General features: G+C 46.2%; 1 protein-coding gene across 2 annotated transcripts in view; it reads right to left on the minus strand.

Annotated features, from left to right (window-relative positions):
• SNX29 (sorting nexin 29) overlaps nucleotides 1-20,796 on the minus strand; it is a 596,058-nt gene that overhangs the window by 84,652 nt on the left and 490,610 nt on the right. For both annotated transcript variants that reach the window (XM_064362489.1, XM_064362490.1), the window contains one exon: nucleotides 9,742-9,882. In XM_064362489.1, coding sequence (XP_064218559.1) covers nucleotides 9,742-9,882 — 141 coding nt within the window. The remainder of the gene's footprint in view (nucleotides 1-9,741; nucleotides 9,883-20,796) is intronic.

Raw genomic sequence — 20,796 nt, forward strand, 5'->3', positions numbered from 1 at the left:
ATGTATAGGCCTCTACATACACATTCTGAGTCTGAGGCTCACCAAGGTCTCTCTCCTGAGATGCATTTTCTGGCAAGATGACGTTAGTGGTTGCTCTCCTGGAAAATATCTTAAGAGGCTTTCACTGTATTAAAGAGAAACAGAAATGTGTGATGTATAATGAGCCCAATTTCTCTCTTCCTCTCGATTAATACATTAAGTACCAGGACTGTTTACATGGTGGTTGGCGGAGTGTCAAATGAGACACAGCCTTGAGTTTATGGCTTCATTCGCTCAGAGCTGCTCTTCGCTCCCAAATTTCTCTGTGGAGCCCCAGCAGTTGTAGGGGATGGTGTGAGAGCAGTCTGTGTCTCTGCTGCGAGCAGGTGGGGGAATCCCATCATCTTCTGAATTGTCTTTAGGTGACAAACTTTCTAGCTGAAACCTGTAGTAGGTGACTTTCTGCATCACCAGCTCCCAGATTTGGGCACGGACTTGTGGGGCTTGCTTCTCCACTGACGGCAGGGCGGTGCGGTGACATTTGACGAGTTCAGCTCAATTCCTGGCTCCGGTGCTCACAAGCGATGGGAGCTTGGGCAGGATGCTTATTGCCCCTAAGCCCCAGTTTCCTCATCTATAAAACACTTTATATGGAGCCCAATCAGAAGTGCATGATGAGAAAATGAATGTAAAGTTCCCGGTGTGCATGGCCAGCCTGGTATATGGTGGCTGGTGTTAGTTTACATGGAAATGCTGGGTTTGAGGTTTCTGGTGGGGTCATCCATGTTGGGCTCATCCACTGCACAGGCTCAGGGTCCCAGCATCACTGGTGATGAGAACGTGCTTGTGCATCTGCCCACTCCATTTCACTACCAGCCCTATGCCCCTTACCCAACAAACCTGAACACAGATGTAACCACCTTCAATCCTGATAAAAACAATACTAGAAGTGGCGTAAGTCTTCCTGGTATATAAAAAAAGGAGAAACGAGCACAGAGAGGTCAAATAATGTGCCCAGGGCCACACAGGTAGTACAGTCTTAAGGATCTTTCTCTTTTTTTCCTTTGACTCTCAGTGCTTATTACAGCCTCTTATGTACAGAGTTGATAAAGTCCCATTGAAAGAACAAATGCATAAATGAATGAGCAAATGACTAACTGTCTCCTCACAGTTTCCCAGGAAAGTTCTTACAAGCCTGTGGATAAACTATGAGGGCAGCACTCCCAACTCTACAAATGGCTCCTAAGTGAGGGTGGAGCGGAGGGTGTGGGCAGAGAGGCCATAAGAGCCTCGTCTCACCTACTCCCTGCTCTCCACAGGACCAAGGTTGAGGAGTTGACTTAGGGAGTTAATGTGAACATCCACCAAATGGGCAACGGTGGACTGATTCTGCCCATTCAGCCTCCAAGGTCCTCTGCAGCTCACCTTCTCGAGAGATAGGCTGTGCTTATAGAGGCTGAAGGCCAGGACTCCGCAGTCCACCTGCCTGGGCCCAGATAACACCCTTGATGTTGGTAAGCGAGGTGGCTCAGGCAAGTCACTTCAGGTCCCTGTGCCTCTGCTGCCCCATTTGTAAAGTGGGCTAACAGTAAGAGTTTTCTACCAAGGGCAAGGAATAATGAAGAAGAGGTATACGGTAAGCAAGATGAAGCCCACCATCTCCCCAAGTGTCTATGCCTCAATCCCTGGAACCTGTGAATATGTTACTATACAGGGGTTGTTGCAGAGGAGATGAAATGAAGGACCCTGAGATGGAGAGATTACCCTGGATAATCAGGGTGGGCCCAATCTAATCATATTCCTTAAAAGTAGAGAACCTTTCCCTGCTGTGGTCAGGGGAAGATCTGACAAGAGGAGAATGGTGGGAGAGAGGTAACATGGAAGACGGAGGAAGGGGCCACGAGCCAAGAAATGCAGGCGGTCTCTAAGCTGGAAAAGGCCAGGAGAAGGATTCTCCCCTGGAGTCTCTAGAAAGAAATGCAGCCTCGCTGATGCTTTGATTTTGACCTGGTGAGGCTCATCTGGAACTTCTGGCCTCCTGAACTATATGAGAATAAATGTGTGCTGTTGTAAGCCACAGGAAACTGATCTGGGATGTACAGAAAGAAAGGACGACTTGCATTGATTCTGCTGGCTCATTAGCTCCCTCTCCTAGTTTTCTGGCTGGGAGCCCTGTGGCATCTCCAGCATTTTGCCTCCTGCAGGAAGCCTTCGCTGCTTCTCTCTCCTCTGTATGAAGATTGCACCAGGTTCCCTGCAGCTCACATGGCTCCTCTGTGAGGACTCATTGACTTGTCATCCTCCCTACAAGACTGCCAGCTTCTTAAGGACAGGGACTGAACCTTAATTCACCTCTGTTGCCCCAACGCCCAGCATGACACCCCTGCACTCTGCACCACATCTGGCTCTGGTTCCTGTGTGAGGTCCACTCGCTCCCATCTGTGTGCCTACCCTGCTGTCTCCAGAGGTGCGTTTCCAACGGCACCTCCCAAAAAGCTCCCACATCTCAGCTATTACCAGTCGGTTCCTCTACCACACATGGGTGTATGTGTTTTTAATGAGGATTTTAATGCACACTTTCTCCAGCAAGTTGAATTATCTGTGGCTCCAGGGAAAGTGATCTGCCTTGCCTTAACGCCAAATGAACTTTTGGAGACGGAATCTATTACCCTAAGAAGGAACAACAGTCTCTCCGTTCTCATTTGCTCCCTGAGCCATAATGAAGACTTTAGTAACATCATCAAAAACAAGTCCTTTACCTAAGCCCTCAAGCTGCCAAAGCCCATTTGGAAGGAATCTCACCGGTCAACTCCCTCAGACCGTTAGAGAGCCATCTTTCCTGTCTCCAAAAGCCTGCTTGGTCTCCCGTCTACTCTGCCAAAAATATTCAGCCAAACACAGGGTGAGAACAACCTCCCGAGTCACCTTGAAAGCTTCTGTACTCACTTTTGGAATTGAGATTTTTTTGAATGTGTGCCAACACCCAGCAAAGCGAAGAAGAAAATAAAAGGGAAACTCTTCCACTGATTTTCTGTTCATTTGCTCATTAATTTAGGCCGTGAGTATCTTGGTATGTCAGGTGCTATTCTAGGATCTGGGGACAGAGCAGTGAACAGAAACAGACTCTGGCGCTGGTTCATGAGCCTCCATGCTGGTGCAGAGAAAGATAATACTGAAGGGCATGAAGAAGTCATTTCCATCAATAGCATATACTGGGAAGAAAATTAAAGCAGAGGAAAGGGCCAAAGAGTGACGAGGGCAGCATGAGTGAGGAATGTCAGGAAAGGCATCTGTCTAAGGAGGGCCAATTTGAACTGAGACCTGATGAATGCGAGGAGCCATCCATGCAGAAATCTCGGAACGGCCATTCTAGGCACAGGGCATGACAGGTGCAAAGGCCCTGAGGTAAGAACCGTGTGGATGTCTCAGGACATCACTGTGGCTGAGTGGACAGGGTGGGGTCAGAGCATGAGATGAGGTAGGAGAGGGAGGTGAGGGAGCCACCAGGAGATACCTCTGAGGCCACAGTAAAGAGTCCCCATTGTACATGCTAGGGGGATCACTGGAGGGTCTTCATCTACAGTTGACACAATCAGATTTATGTTGTACAAATCTCACTCTGGTTGAAGTGTGGAAAATAGGCTACAGAGGGGCAAAAGAGAAAAAGGCCAGCCACTGCAGGTGTCCACACTGTGGTGACAGTGGCTTGGAGTTAGAATAATCTAAATATGGGCCAGGTGCAGTGGTTCATGTCTGTAACCCCAGCACTTTGGAAGGTTGAGGCGGAAGGATGGCTGGAGCCGGGGAGTTAGAGGCTTCAGAGAGCCATGATCACACCATTACACTCCAGCCTGGGTGAGAGAGAGAGACCTGTCTCAAAGAAAAAAAAGACAGAATAACTTAAGCAGGGATACAGGAAACAAGTGAACTGCGACTATTTTGAAAGCGGAGCCCAAGGGACGGGCATGTCAGTTTTGGATGGGTGAAGCTGTGCTCTTACTATCTCAGTCCCGCTGAATAATGTCCATTCAACAGAAGCATCAACCCCAGCTTGCGTCATGAGACCTGCTCATTAACATTCTGGAGTGGACTCCTTTGCTCCCTGGACATTAGGCACAGCCAAGAATCTTGCCCTGGCCAATGAAATACAAGTAGAATCGCCATGTATCACTTTCGGGCAGCAGCTTTAGAAGCCACCGCCTGACTCGCCCCTACTCCTTGTTCCTGTTGCCACATGCATGCAGATGGGAGCCTCTAGCAGCCTGTACCCCACCACTGTGATAATCAGAGCCCCAGGTCAACCCACAATGGACCGAGAATGTGAGCCAAAGAGAAACCTTTGTTGGTTTAAGTCACCAAGTTCTTGGAGTTGTTACCTTGGCCTAAACAAGCCCCACACCTATAATATATAAAAGTTAATGGTCAGGCACAGTGGCTCACACCTGTAATCTCAGCATTTTGGGAGGTCGAGGCGGGCAAATCACCTGAGGACATGAGTTTAAGACCAGTCTGGCCAACATGGTAAAATGCTGTCTCTACAAAAAATTACAAAACTTAGCCAGGAATGATGGTAGGTGCCTGTAACCCCAGTTACTGAGGAGACTGAGGCAGGAGAACTGATTGAATTCGGGAGTGGGAATTCAATGCAGTGAGTCGAGATCGCACCATTGCACTCCAGCCTGGGTGACAGAGCGAGACTCCGTCTTCAAAAAAAGAAAAAAAGTTATAAATAACTTCAATATGTATCTATCATGGCTTGACTCAGCTATGAAAGAACAAACTTCATTGAGTGTTGAGCTGATATTCAGGCCAACTATTTTCAATATGATTTGAACTTGATATAGTACATGAAGGCATGGATACCTCCAGGGAAAGCTCTGGGTATCCTGTGAACGTACAATTACACACATGCATGGCATATTAAGGCAACAGACTCTTTGGTAAAGACAAATGTTGGGTCCATACACCATACAATATGCCTGTTTTGTCAATAAAAAAAAATTCAAATTGGGATTAAGATCACTTTCAACTATAAAACTGTCAGACAATCAACAATCATGACATTGTGGGGGAAATACATAGAAATACAAGCTAGAAGAATACTCACCTGACAAGTGAGACAAGACTAAACTATGATTACTATTTCCTTGAATAACATCTAGGTCTAAGGATTCTGCAGTGAACCATTTAATGGATTCAAGGCTTAAGAGAAACAAGGCATGCAAAATTCAATCAACCCTGGCTGGGCACAGTGACTCGTGCCTGTAATCCCAGCACTTTGGGTGGCTGAGGTGGGAGGATCTCTTGAGCCCAGGAGTTTGAAACCAGCCTGGCCAACATGGTGAAACCCTGTCTCTGCAAAAAAAAATTGAAAATATTAGCTGGGCGTGGTGGTGTGTGCCTGTGGTCCCAGCTACTTGGGAGGCTGAAGCAAGAGGGTCACTTGAACCCAGGAGTTTGAGGCTGCAGTGAGCTACAATTGCATCACAGAACTCTGGCCTGGGTGACGGAGCAAGACCCTGTCTCAAAAACAAAAAAAAAAAAAAAAAAAAAAAAAGAAAAAAATTCAGTCAAGCCCAGTCTTGTCTGCATGTATACCATAATGGTCCAAGCAGACAAGTCAGTATGCTTGAAGTAACCCAATCAAAGAAAGGATTATAATGTGGCAGATTTTTCTGGACCAATTCAGAATCAATGCACTCCAGAAATTTTTCCCTTGTGATAGTAAAGCAGGTATCCTGAGCTATTAGGCCCCGTTGGGGACAGCATAAGCTTGGCCTTGAACTGAATTCACCAGTGGCCTCTGTTGGGTGTTGAAGGTTCTGCATCTTGACTCAATCCTTCCTTGGAAATTGGAAGAATCCCTCAGCTCTGTCCTGAGCAGCAGCTAAGGTGGATTTAAGGGAAGTGGGTATGTCCCAGCCAAATGCAGAGAAAAAGAAAGAAGGAATGAAAGGACAATTGCAGGTCCAGGCATGGCCCCTCCTTTGGGAGGCCAAGGCAGGAGGATCACTTGAGATCAGGAGTTTGAGACCAGCCTGGCCAATATGGAAAACCCCTATCTTTACTAAAAATACAGAAATTAGTTGGGTGTGGTGGTGGGTGCCTGCAGTCCCAGCTACTTGGGAGGCTGAGGCAGGAGAATTGCTTGAACCCAGGAAGTGGAGGCTGCAATGAGCCAAGATCTCACCACTGCACTCCAGGCTGGGCCACAGAGCAAGATTAGGTATGGGGGGGGGGGGGGAAGGACAATCACAGTTCAATCAGCTAATTAAAAGTTAATTAAAAATAAAAAGACAGCACAGGGTAGAAATGGGGCTGTGGCCCCAAAACTGCTCATGACCTGAGTGGTCAGATCCACCCCCACTGCCAGAAGCAGGACCATAAATCTGGTTAAGAATCAGCCTGTGCACCTGTATAGCTGGTCATTACTGGGCCAGGCCCACTAAGATGGTGTCTTTTAGTCTCAAGCTTGTTTATTTGCAAATAGGATTATGCTGAGGGGAAAGAAAGCATGTTGCTTGGCTGACACAGTCTTCACAGGGAAAGTGTCTGCTGCTGTGAGAAGCCAGCCTCGGGATTAGCAGGGACTGATTGTGTCTCTAGCCTGGGGAGTAGGGTGGACAGCATGAAGTAGACCCACTTCCCTGCTCCAGAAGCGGAGGCTGCAGTGAGCAGAGATTGCATCACTGCACTCCAGCATGGACGACAAAGTGAGACTCTATCTCAAAATAAATAAATAAATAAATAAATAAATAAATAAATAAATAAATAAATAACAACAACAGAAAAAAACCAGTTCACTCCTCCAGCACAGGAGAGACTCAGGATGGCTTCGTGCTCTCTTTCTATGGGACGTAACCCCAGAAAAACCCTCCTCCTCCTCAGGGCTCAGCTTCATCTCACTCAGCTTGACCCTCATACTCCAGTGTTCTCAGGACTGGTGAGATTTATTTTGCCTTAAGTTTTGTGTAACTGGGGGGCCTGAGGAGGGAGGAGGTGGGAAGGGAGTCGTTTGAGGCTGCAGAGAAAGTATGGAACAATGTGTAATATGTGGTGGGTGCAAAAATGGCCCCCACAGACGTCCACACCCAAATCCCCAGAACCTCACATGACCAGAGGGACTCAACAGATGTGATCAAGTAAGGATATTGAGACAAAGGGTGGGGTCAGGGATTATTTAGGATGATCTGGGTGAGCCCAATGTGATCACAGGGGAATTCTAAGAGGAAGAGGGTCACGACTAGAGAAAAATGTGACTATGAGGATGGAAGCAGAGGTCTGAGCGATGTCTTTGAACACAGACGGCCATAAGGCAAAAATGCAGGTGGTCTTGAGAAGCTGAAAAAGCAAGGAGCGGACTCGCTCCTGGGGCTCCAGAAGGAAGAGCCCTGGCTGACACCTTGCTTTTAGCTCTGAGACACTGATTTTGGACTTCTGACCTCTGGAATTCTAAGATAATAAATTTGTGTTGTTTTAGTTCCCTACCTTTGTAGTGATTTGTGACAGCAGCAAGAGGAAACTAACACAGCAAGAGTTCACTTAACGTTGTTGACAGGTTCTTGCAAACTATGACTTTAAGCTAAAAACAGTACTGTATGCCCTGGGAACTGAACTCTTGTTTATATCAATTTGTCCATGGTAAAGTTCGTTTCATAACACAATACGTCATTTGCTTAAAGTTGCAGTTCCCAAGCGGCCCTGGACAATGTTAAGTCAGGACTCACTGTACACAAGGTAAGACTTTTCCCACCCAAATTCCCTCATTTCCAGCTTGTGCTACCACAGTGTTCCCTTAGCACAAGATACAGACAGGTTCAGCCCAGAAGCTGTCATGGGAAGGGCTGTGCCAGGATTTTGTTTCTTGCATGTAACAATGTCTTATAACGATAATACACTGCTCAGCGGCACAGTCTTTTATGACATTTTAAGACATTCCGAATGAGTCCCAAGATTGGTATGAGCCTACGAGTCATTAGATCAAATCAGTATACAATCGTTTCCCCTTTTCAAAAGAATTCTTGTACTCCTTGCTATGAACAAGTATAGCGTTTCTGTCTGCCGTGTCTAGGAATTCAGCTTTACTTTTCCTCAACAGAAAAATAAGGACAAATGTATTCTGGGCCTAGGATAAACATGCTTTGCAAGTGTTTACATTCAAACTGAGCAGACCTTGAAGTGATGAGATTTCAATCTGTTTTATACACAGAAATCTACACACATGTAAACGTAAGGGTCGGTAATAGTACAGGTCTCTGTGAAATTCCCAAGTGCCAGGAGTGGGTTATGGAAACTCTTGCTCTGTGTTTCTGTGATAAAGGTCAAAGGAAATCCTAGCAAGGTACCTCCTGAAGACAGAAATTAGGGATTCATCCCATATAGCATCTGCCACATGGCTTTGTCAAAAGATAGAACGGCAGTCCTCATACTTCCCCATGAACAGCATCACCTAGAGGGCTCATTAAACCCAGACTGCTGGGTGTCAGCCTCAGAGCTTGTGAATCAGCAAGTCTAGGGTCAGGCCAAGAATGTGCATTTCTAACCAGCTCCCAGGGCTGCTGCTGCTGGCTGGCTGGGGCCACACTTTGAGAATGACCATGGTAGAGAGATCACACTCAATACAACGCCCAATGTCTTAAACGTCCTAAGAAAGGTCATGGCTCCACCTCCTCTGATTGGACTGTCCCTGCCAAGCTATCAAACATACATTGAAATTGATGAAGTGCCCCTGTCTCCTTCTTGACTCTAAGCCAAGGGTTCTCCAGTTTGGCCACAGAGTGCAATCACTTAGAGAACTATTCAACCCCTCAATGTCCAGGCCTCACTACAGATCAGTTAAATCAGAATGGGGGTGGAGATGGGGCACAGGAAGCCCTCAGTGGTTTCCAAAGTGTGGCCATGACAGAGAATTGCTTCCCTAAGCAAACATGAGGAGTGACGTAATGATTCCACCTGGCTGAAGCTGACCATGTGACAGGGCTCCAAGCCAGGTCTAGACCCAGGCCCGTCTTCTCCAGGGCTGAACCCAGCCCCTTGCACAATGACACACAGTTGGTGCTCAATTAATGACTGCTGAGTGAATAATACTAATCAACCAGTGAGCTTGCAGAGGGCCAGCCCCTCCTTCCTCAAGGGTACCCAGATGAATACACAGAAACAAACTGGGTATTCATAAATCATTGGCCTTCACGAGGCGAGTAACCATATGACAACAACAGCAACAACAACAAATTCCTCTGAGAAAGTTACACACCACAGTCACAAATCGAAGTGAACACCAGTACAACTATGGGTGAAAACTAAAAGAGCATTTTTTGGTCTAGAACAGGGGTTGGCAAACTAACCTACAGGCCAAATCCAACTGCTATCTATCCTGAAAAATAAAACGTTACTGGCACACAGCCCAGCTCATTTGTACCCATCCTGTCTATGGTTGCTTACACAGAACCCCAGCAAAGGTGAGTATTTGCCGCTGAAATGGTAGTTCCCAAAGCCAAAAATACTTACTCTCTGGCCCTTTAAAGAAACAATTTTCCAATTTCTGCCATGAAGACATAACAGAACATACACACACACAACATAATGGTGACTGTCTTTAGGTGGTGGAATTATGAGTGGCTATTTCTTTTTTCTATTTGTGCTTGTATCTGCCAACTTTTCTTTAAGGAGCCTGTGTTTTTAAGTAATAGACTAAAGAAGAAGAATGAATAATCTGTTTTAACGCAAGCAGTGACAAGTGAGTTTCCTGGCGTGGAGCGGTACCTTGTTTCCGATGGCCTTTTTGGGTGGGAAGTTGTAGGCTCTCACTTGAGGGTACTTGTTCTGTAACTTGTGGTGCAAACTCCTGAACTCTGTATACCGCCGATAGATGTTCCATTCGTCGTCTTTTATCCGGATGTAGACCTGTCAAGAAAGAGATGGAAAATGTACATTTCTCTTAAAACCCTTATTATAAAGCAGTAGGATTTCAGCAATGCTTTCCCCATGGAAACCAACTCCAGCAGGAGTCACATCTGTGTCACACACCACTGGACGCGCAGGTCCTGGAATAGAGTAGGGACTCACTGGTGCTGGCTAAACAGATGGGTACAGGAAAGAATGACTGAATCAGGCAAGTTATGGGCACAACATACTGTATGCTATTTTCCCTACGTCAACAGAGATCCACAGCCCAATGAATAGCAGAGACGCATTTTTCATGTTTCTGTCATGTGTACTGCAGCATTAACAGCTTGCCGGTGACAGGCTAGTCAACCTTTCTGGCCTCTTGTTTCCTCATCTGTAAAATGGAGCTCAGAGCAGCGCCTCGCTCCGAAGGTGGTTTGGAGAGCAATGTGGTGGTGCCTGGGACCGCACTGACCACCACACAGACAGGGAAGAATTCAGTTTCAGAAAGGAGGGAGGGGGCCAGAGCGAGATCTGCCCCACTAGACAGAATGCCACATCCAGATGGGATAAGCGTAACTGGGACATCAGATTTCCTTATTTTAATCAAGTTATGACTCCTCGGAGAATACTCTAGGGATACAAAATGTGAGGGCTGTTTTATCAGCTTTTTGCAGGCCTTAGCGCCTCCCAAGGGCAACTATCAACTTCATCACAAGGAAAAACGGAGAAGCAGGAGACAGATCAATCCACTTTTTAAAATTACCTGAGTTAAGAACAGCCCAGAGAGAAAAGTCCCCAAGGATAAAGGGCTATTGTAATTAATACTCCATGAATGTCAATACACATCTTTAAAACCTCTATGACCATGAAAAGTAGGCATCTCTAATGTGATAAATTCTGCCTCTATATGAAAGCCACCCATCAACCCCAAACACAGACATTATGTGTCTGTACTCTAGTACAGCTACCAAAGAATGTCTCACATTATTCTGTGAACAGGAGGAAGGATTAGAGACTAAAACCAAATTTCAGTTAATGAATGGATACATGCTTTCAATGGAGTTAGATGGAGAAATAGAATGCCTATCAAGTTTACAGAAGCCCCAGGGTATCTGATGACCTTAAGAGCAATAATGTCATCCCATTATTGCTGATGTCACATCACTACACCTATAATCAGATCAGTTACTCCAGGCTTTTTCAACAAACAAGAAATATTAATCTCTAATTTGTTCAAGCTAACATTTTAGGGGTCTTTGAGCAGCTGAATGCAATTCTCATCCTGTACATCTTTTCTTTCTTTCTCTTTCTCTCTCTCTCCTTGGAGAAATGTCTCTTCATGTCCTTTACTCGTTTTTTTATTTTTTATTTTTTTTTTAGATAGAGTCTCACTCTGTTGCCCAGGCTAGAGTGCAGTGGCGTGATCTCGGCTCACTGCAACCTCCTCCTTCCAGGTTGAAGTGATTATCCTGCCTCAGCTTTGTGACTAGCTGGGACTACAGGTACATACCACCACGCCCAGCTAATTTTGTATTCTTAGTAGAGACAGGGGTTTGCCATGTTGGCCAGGCTGTTCTCAAACTCCTGGCCTCAGGTGATCCACCTGCCTTGGCTTCCCCAAGTGCTGGGATTACAGGTGTGACTCACTGCACCTGGCTGTCATCCTATATATCTTCAATGAACCGTAACTCCTTGTGATATATTCTTAGAAAAGTCCAAACATCTCGTGGAGAATGGCAAGTTCAATCCCTTCTCCGATCATCATACATAACACTAACTGTCTAGATCAGGGTGGGCAAACTATGGCCCATGGGCCAAATTCAGCCACATTCATTTGTTTTGGTTGCTTTTGCAATATAAACAGTATCCCACTTAGGATGGTAATTGTCTTGCAATTTTTCAAGTTTATAATGGTATGAAAGCAATAAGCATTCAGTAGAAACCACACTTCAAATTATGACCTTTTTTCCAGGCTGTTGATATGCAGTATGATATTTTACATGAGCTGTTCAAGACTTTATTATAAAATAGGCTTTGTGTTAGATGATTGTGCCTAACTACAGGCGAATATAAGTGTTCTGAACAGGTTTAAGGTAGACTAGGCCGAGCTATGATGTTCAGTAGGTAAAATGCAGTAAATGCATTTTCAACTTATGATATTTTCAACTTACAATGGGCTTATCGGGATATAACCTCATCATAAGTCAAGGAGTATCTGTATAGCAGAGTTAGGAAACTGAAACAGACCATACAGCCTGCAAAGCTAAAAGTTTCTTCTGGCCCTTTACAAAAGAGCTTGAAAACCTCCCTAATCTAAATAACCAAGAAGTCATTATTGTTATTTTTCCACCAACATATCCAAGATCTGGTGTGGAGAGGGGCAGTCCTTTCCACATCTTACCAGTCACTAAGTCAGCTGCCTTAACCACCTCAGGCCCAGGAAATCTCTATAAGCTTCTCCAGTGATTCTGACAAGTGGGCAATTTCAGGAAGCCCTGATGTAATGCACAACTCACCTGTCAAACAAGCCATGGAACCTTCCTGGCCATTCATTTCCTCGTCTACGAAACGGAGTTCAGAGCAGCACCTCCCACCCAAAGCGATATGGAGAGAATTCAGGTATACAAACGGCGCAGCCACACTCAGGATCACAGGGAACACCATACAGACAGGGTGGAATTGGATGTGGGTTAGCAATGAGTAGGCCAAGGTCAAGATCTGGACTTGCAATGATCAGCCCAACTGAACGAAAGGTCACATGCAGATGGGACCAGCACACACAGGCGCACAACTTGTTTATTTCAGCCAAGTAGAGAAAACATGAACACTGTTTCACCAGCCTTTTACAGGCCCTAGCACCTTCCAAGGATATACAGCAGCTCTAATACATCACAAGGGAAACCAGAGAAGGTAGAGAGATCAATGTCCTTTAAAAAATTATACAAGAACAGCCCACAGGGTAAAGCCGCCAATGATAAATGGCCAAGTAATTTGAATCAGTGAACGTCAATATACATCTTTAAAACCTCTTTAACGTAACAATAAAAACAAGCCTCTCTCATGTGAGTGATAAATTCTGACTCTAGGTTTTGCAAGAGCCAACTGTTTTTGCTCCCTGGAGGCCTAAGTCTCCCTCTTCTTCTCCAACAACTCTCTCTCCACCTTCCACATGGGCACTTCCTCTCCTCCCCATGCCCACCTCTCCCTGACACACGCATGCGCGCTCCGGGTCCCTGACACACGCATGCGCACTCCAGGTCTGCATGTTTCATGTGTAGGGAGTGACTCCAAAATCTGTAACTCTAGTTTGGACCTCTATTACAAACTCCAGAGCAGGACATGATATCCCCTAGCTTCCTGGAACTCATCAAGCCTAAATCCACACCCAGGATCTGATCTGCCCACCTATTATGTGTTGAGTCCTATCCCAGGCACTTCATGCATCTCACTGTCTATTCTCATGTTAATCTGCAAGGCAGATGGTATGAATATCCCCTTTTCAGATGAAGAAATGGGCTCAGAGAGGTCACATTACTTGCCCAGCGTAGGTGGGGACATAAGGAATTTGAACCCACGGCTGCCTGCCCTCTGCCCTCTAACAGTTTCTATCACAGTGTTACTGGACAGGGGTTCTGATCCAGACCCCAAGACAAGGTTCTCGGATCTCGTGCAAGAAAGCATTCAGGGCGAGTCCACAGAGTAAAATGAAAGCAAGTTTATTAGGAAAGTAAAGAAATAAAGAATGGCTACTCCATAGACAGAGTAGCCCCAAGGGCTGTTGCTTGCCCATTTTTATGGTTATTTCTTGATGATATGATAAACAAGAGATGGATTATTCATGCCTCTCCTTTTAGACGATACAGGGTAACTTCCTGATGTTGCCATGGCATCCGCAAACTGTTATGGCGCTGGTGGAAGTGTAGCACTGAGGATAACCAGAGGTCACTCTCGTCGCCATCTTGGTTTTGGTGGATTTTGGCAGGTTACTTTACTGCAAGGTGTTTAATCAGCAAGGTCTTTATGACCTGGATTTTGTGCTGACTTCCTATCTCATCCTGTGCTGTGGAATGCCTAACCATCTGAAAATGCAGCCCAGTAGGTCTCAGCCTCATTTTACCCAGGCCCTATTCAAGATGGAGTTACTCTGGTTCAAATGCCTCTGACAACAGCACGCTGCTGCAGTGACAAAGAATCCTGAAGGCCCCAGGAACCCCAGGCTAGCAATGTGGGTAGCTGGGACCAAGAACTCTTGCCTCATTCCCCTGAACACAGGCACCTCTTTTCAGATCCTGTGTTCTCAGAATAGTCTCCTTGCTACCAGATGTTCCAATCTCACCTCATTTGTGCCTCTCCCTTTGGATCTAATTGAATCCAATCTAATGCCATTAAAATCACCCAGAATTACCCAAAAGGCTGATCCACAACAACAATGCTGTAAACATCAAAGTTAGAAAACTTTCTCTGCAAATTAAGTTGTCCTTGAACTATATATACTTAACCAAATCATGGACTTATTTCACTGACGATTTCAAAGGGCTTACACCCGAAATTGTTAGTGTTTTTTGTTTTGTTTGTTACTTTAAATGGCTTTCCCCTCCAAATTAAGTTTGATCAGCCCCACTTCCTTCTGTCTGAGCCATAAAGATAATAATTCCTCGGAGGGATAAAAAGAGTTGACCTCTTGGGACACAACAAAGTTCCCTTTTAAAACAAGCAATAAAAAAACCACTTTATGTCGAATCTCCTTGACTCAGCAAAAGAAAATTAAATAGGAGGGTAATATGTGTAATCGGTCATCGGGGCAAACCTTCTCCTCTTCATTTTAAGAGGAAGCTCAAGTCTGAAGGTTTATTTTCCACTGAGAAGAATTACCCTCACCATGTCTGTAGTAACAGTAGAGGTAAAGGGAGGTTAAGGGGAGAAAAAATGCAAAAACCTCAGTCCGTCAATGAACAGGATCCAGAACAAACTCTAGTACAAATAAGGTCTCAAGGAAACACTTTCTTTTAGAAGATGAAGAATGTCTACCTGAGTGTTCCTATGAATCCTTCCTGTGCCCTTTCCTAATCAATAGCACCCTCCTGCAATGCTAACTGCCAACCCCTAGATTTCTTTCCCCATTTGTGTGTGTGGTTTTTTTGTTTTGTTTGTTTTTGTTTTTGAGACAGAGACTCGCTCTATCACCCAGGCTGGAGTGCAATGGCAGGATCTCAGCTCACTGCAACCTCCATCTTCCAGGTTCAAGTGATTCTCCCGCCTCAGCCTCCCGAGTAGCTGGGATTACAGGCGCTCGCCACCAAGCCCAGATAATTTTTGTATTTTGGTAGAGGTGGGGTTTCACCATGTTGGCCAGGCTGGTCTTGAACTCCTGAGCTCACGTGATCCACCCACCTCGGACTGCCAAAATGCTGGGATTACTGGCCTGAGCCACTGTACCCAGCCTTCCCCATGTTTGAACTTGACCTAATCGGAATCCTCTGGGTCTTGCTTCCGTGTGCTCCTCTGGGTCTTGTTTCTTTCACTCAGTACTGTGAAGGTAAGATGCAGCTGTGCTGCTGTGCATGGTCCTCATGCTCCTTTGCACTGCTGCACAGTATTCCACTGTATTAGTATTTCCCTGTTTGTAACCGCCTGTTCTGCTGGGGTGGACATTTAGGTTGTTTCCAGGTGATGCTCTCATGAATAAAGCAACTATGAACATTTGCGTGTGTTGCTTTTGCACTCATTTCTTCTGGGGTCATAGACCTAAGTGTGGACAGTGAAATCATAAAGCAAGGAGGAAAAAACATGGAAGAATGCCTTCATGACTTTGGGCGGGAGAAAGAATTCTTGCACAGGTCACAAAGGAGCCTTTGGCATGCTAGAAATGTCCTGGTTCTGTGTCTGGGCAGTGGTCATAAAGGTCTACACAGAAGTAAAACTAATTGAAGATTTATATACCTGATCTAAATATGATGTTAATCCTGAATTTAAAAGCAAAAACAAAACAAAGCCCTGCCTTCACTGTCCTTGGAAGAGTCAGCTTTCACCCTAACTTGTGGGGTGGGATGTCTAAGCCAGGTCGTAGGTGGGGCAGGAGGCAGTGCCAAGGCTCTGTGGGTGTGCATCCACGTGGGCCTGACGTATCGCCATACATCAGCATGGGGTGGGAGCCCAGACACTGGACCCTGGCCTCAGAGCAAAATGGGTTTGAATTCCAGCTCACCCCTTACAGCCAAGTGATCCCAGATAAGTTAATTCACCTCTTCAAGCCCTGAGTCTCCATTTGGATAAATAAAGATAATGCTAGAGGCTAAAGTCCTTGGGAGAGGAGGAGAACTGAGCAATTATATGCAGGACAACATTCTGTACATGTAGAAAAACATCTAACCACCAACTAGTGAATGTTCCAGGGTAAAATTTATCTCAGATACACACATAAAAACATGCACTCCCATAGGGGATGGAAAGAAAGAAGTGAGGAGGGAGTCAGGCAGAGAGAAACAATGAAGATGCAAAAGCTTGCTTTAAGAGGGTTGAAGCCCTCAATCTGGTTTAAGGGAATGCCAAGCATAGGAACGGGCATCTTTAGCCCAAAGCATGTCAGATCTCAGGTGCTCCTGCAAGAGGCAGAATGGCAGTGTGAAAGGGCATGGCAATGCAGGGAGATGCCTCAGTTCACATCCCCACAATTACCCTTTCCAGCTGTGACTCTGGGGATGACACCCCACCTTCAGACTCAGCCCCTTTATCTGTAAGACAGGCCAATGCCAATGTCACTGGGTGGCTGAGGTGTCTCGCCTCGCCCATGCCTGGCAGGTAATAAGCAATGGCAGCTGTTAATATCGTAACCTTTATCACCTTCATCATCAGCTGCCTTTGTGTACATGAACTTCCCTATTACAGAGTTAGGGCTAATTATAGGATGTGCAATCATGAAATTAGAGCAGGTAATTACCATGCCTAATTAATTGTCAAATGCTAGGCAGGCGGGAAACACAAACATAAAGCATGCTCTGTGGACTGCGCAGCTAAGCATCCCTTCTGCTTCCAGAACACTCAACAGAAACAGCAGAGTTCAGGAAACAACCTTCTCGAGCCGGTTTCTGAGTGCTAAAACAAAATCCGGGAAGCGTTCCCTGGGCTTCTGACTCAGAACAAGCTCAGTGAACCTCTCTGCTGGCTGCAGGCCGGCCTGGGCATTTATCCAGCCCCTGTCAAGCAAGCCCCCAGGTTCCTGGGCAAGAGTGCTATTTTAGGAGGAGGACCTCATAGGAGATACTTGATGGATGTTGTAAACCCCTGCAAGCATCAGAGCCCACAGAGAAACCCGCTGACATGAAGGCGGTGAGAACTCACTGACATGCAGCTAATGTGGAACCAACACGTCAAGAAGCCCCTGCTTCCTGCAAACCAAATGCCTCCCTCTCCATTTCAAACTTCATGTAACTCCTTAAGGATCCAAAGTCCTGCACCGCGAAACTAAATACTTTTTTATGCATGTTGTAATATTCAAGAGCAAAAACGAGTATTAACTGGAACTTTCTTAGACATATGGAAACAGCTGTACCATTTCACAGCACCTGTCATGGGCCACATATGTTATGCACAATGCTCACAAAAGCCCTGCAATTTTGTTTGTTTTTTTGAGATGGAGTTTTGCTCTTCTTGCCCATGCTGGAGTGCAATGGCGTGATCTCAGCTCACTGTAACCTCTGCCTCCTGGGTTCAAGCAATTCTACTGCTTCAGTCTCCTGTAGCTGGGATTACAGGTGCCCGCCACCACACCCAGCTAATTTTCTATTTTTAGTAGAGATGGGGTTTCACCATGTTGGCCAGGCTGGTCTTGAACTTCTGACCTCTGGTGATCTACCCGTCTCGGTTCCCAAAGTGCTGGGATTACAGGCGTGAGCCACTGCACACACAGCGAGCCCTGCAATTTTGTATGCCTTAAAACAGACATGGAGTGGCTAAGAAATGCACTCTCTATCGCCCAGGGAATGAGCAGCAGAACTAGCACCGGGCCTTTAGTTTATGCTACCCCCAAAGCCCATACCGCATCTTCTCCATCTCAGAGAAACACAAGTGCTATCAACTCTCTAAAACCCCGATCCCCTTTATGCAGATTGCTGAATGCAGAGAGAGTCAGATGACATGAGGATAACAACGATTCTTCAAAAAATGGCTTCAGGTCCCTAATTCATTTTGCTTCCTTAATAGCCAGGAAATGAAATGATTTGTGTTTTGGTTCAAGGCCTGTGTTAATGTATCCTAACAAAACTTTCCTTTTAATGAAATGGCTTCATGTGTTATTAACTATAAGTGTCCTCACTGCTAGAACAAAACGTGAATTACTGTATGGCCATGCCGATAGAGGGATATTATTGCAGCCATATGCCGAGAATAAGACGAATAACTTAGCCGAAGAAAAACGACTTTTCAGTTCACTGGGTTATGTAAATAAGGCCCTCTAGTAAAAGAGGAAATGCATTATTTACTAAGAATTGCCAGCACCATTCCACAGACCTTTGAAAAAAGGATTAGAGTAAGGGTTCGGATGTGGCAGAGACCCAGCCAGTCTCTGCTTCGCCTGGAACTTTGCTACTGTAACTGTAGCTGAAGAGCAGCTTCTGTGTCTCCAGGAGAGAATCGAGGTGCACACAGTATGTTCACTCCATTTCAGCCCATGCTCTACTGTCTCTGGATATGTGACTCAATGCTTCTCAAAGTGGCATGGCTGGCAGTACCCAAACACCAACCCACCCCAGCACACTGCCTGTGCTGTTTTCTTGGTTTTTAGACATGACGGGAACTGGACGCTAGGTTGAGGGCGTGTACTCCTTCAAGACCTTCCTTAAGCCTGGTCTCCTTCCGCAATCCCCGCTTTCCCCCAGGCAGAACTATGTGTTTCCTCCTCAGTCACCACCAGGTGGCCTGTTGTATACCAAGCTCCAGGCTGGGCCCTGGGGCTGTCATGGAGAACAAAACCAGGTGGGATCTCTGCCTCCTGGAGCTCAGTTCTCAGGGAAGTCAGGTGACCTAATACCAATAACCACTCATAGGAACATACGCTTTCATAGGGAGATGATGGCTGCAGAATGGGCCTGGTTCCACAAGCGGCACCAGGCCTGGGAGTGGGGTTGGGCTTGCTGAGCTTTGATATTTGACCTGGAACCAAAATACTGAGTAGGAGGTTGGGCATGGTGGCTCACACCTGTAATCCCAGCACCTGTAATCCCAGGCTGAGGCGGGCAGATCACTGTTGGTCAGGAGTTCCAGACCAGTCTGGGCAACATGGTGAAACCCCGTCTCTACTAATACAAAAATTAGTGGGCTGTGGTGGCGGGTACCTATTATCCCAGGTACATGGGAGGCTGAGGCATGAGAATCACCTGAACTTGGGAGGTGGAGGTTATAGTGAGCTGAGATCATGCCACTGCACTATGACCTGGGTGACCAAGTGAGACTCTATCTCAAAAAAAAAAAAATTGAATAAGAGTGGATGGTCTTGGAAGGGAAACAGCTGTAAGGCAAAGGGCAAGGCAGACGGAACATGTGGCAGGGGCTCATGGAACAAGGGACAAGTGAAAGGAGGCTGGAGCAGCTGAGGCAGAGAGGACAAGGGACCCATGAGGATGCTGGAGGTGGCCAGAGCCCGGTCTGGGATGTTAGAGGATGATGAAGTGGGTGGAGCCACAGAGCTGGTGCGGTAGCTGTTCCCTCTGCCTGGAGTGCCCTGACCCTGGACAGCCTCAGTGCCTATTCCCTCACTTCTTGAGGCTTCTGGTTCAACTGTCACTGCTGACCCCAGCACTGACCACCATCTGGCATGGTAGGTAGACCTGTCTGTTGTCTTTCTCCTTCAACCAGAGGATCAGCTCCATGAAGACATGGATCTGGTCAATTTTATCCAAAGGAAGCACCAAAGAAACACTCAATATATACTCACAGGACTAAATTTTTAAGGATAGAATGAATGAACGAATAGACAGGTTGGAGTGGATGCAGGCAGCGTATTCACGTGTCCATGAGAGAACTGCCAGAGAATGTCTTACTGACGGGTCCCGCCCCCTCAATCCCACAAAAGCAGGACGTCACCTGTGTGACTGTGTGTGCACCTGATGGATATATGTCAAGCACACGAACCAGGGGCTGCTCAGAGCATGGGGCTGTCATCTATAGCTCTTACGGATTTGGAAGAGGAAAATGAGAGCACAGATCTTTGCTCTAGTGACCATAGCCATTTATGTACAAACGGGCTTTCTTTCACTCACTTTTAGATTACTGGAGAGAGAACACAGATGTATGTCTCTAAGAGAAAAGAAAATATTTTTGGTACTACTGGCCATGGACCATGGTTGGCCCATTCACTTTTACTTGTCATAAGCCCTGATAAAGAGGAATTTGCCATTACTGAGCCTGAGCCACTGGTCTAGCACAGAGCTAGTTAGAAGTGAAACAGGGACTGAAGTCCAGATCTGCCTGACTTCATGGCCCACATCTTTGCATCACTGGCCACCGCCTTTTGTTCCACACCTAGAAGAGCCAGGGGAAAAGGCAGGCACTCCTGTTCCCTTGACTCACCGAATTTCTGGCCCAGGTGCCCACCCTTTGGCTCTAAAACAAAGTCTATGAGTAGATATGCCATGGGCCATGGACAGGATCATTTCCAATAAAAGATGCAAATGGCCTCTGTTAGAGGACTCAGGGAACAATCTCCACTTTATGTCACCCTGCTATGTTAACGGACTTTCCAATGCCCTCAGAACCCGCTGAGGACCCCAGGGCCCAGGCAGCCAACCGCTGTGGCCTCCTTCACTCCCAAGTCCTACCAACAGCAGCCCCTGCTAGAAAACTAAGGAGAAGACAACTTAAGCATGAAACTGTCCATGCTTTGGGTTCATGGCTGGTGAGGCAGGAAGCTGGCCTTTTCAAGGGAGTGGTGGACAT

Source organism: Aotus nancymaae, unplaced genomic scaffold (genome assembly GCF_030222135.1).
Source record: "Aotus nancymaae isolate 86718 unplaced genomic scaffold, 86718_ANA_hifiasm-v0.15.2.pri h1tg000049l, whole genome shotgun sequence".
In the NCBI taxonomy this organism is placed as follows: domain Eukaryota; kingdom Metazoa; phylum Chordata; class Mammalia; order Primates; family Aotidae; genus Aotus; species Aotus nancymaae.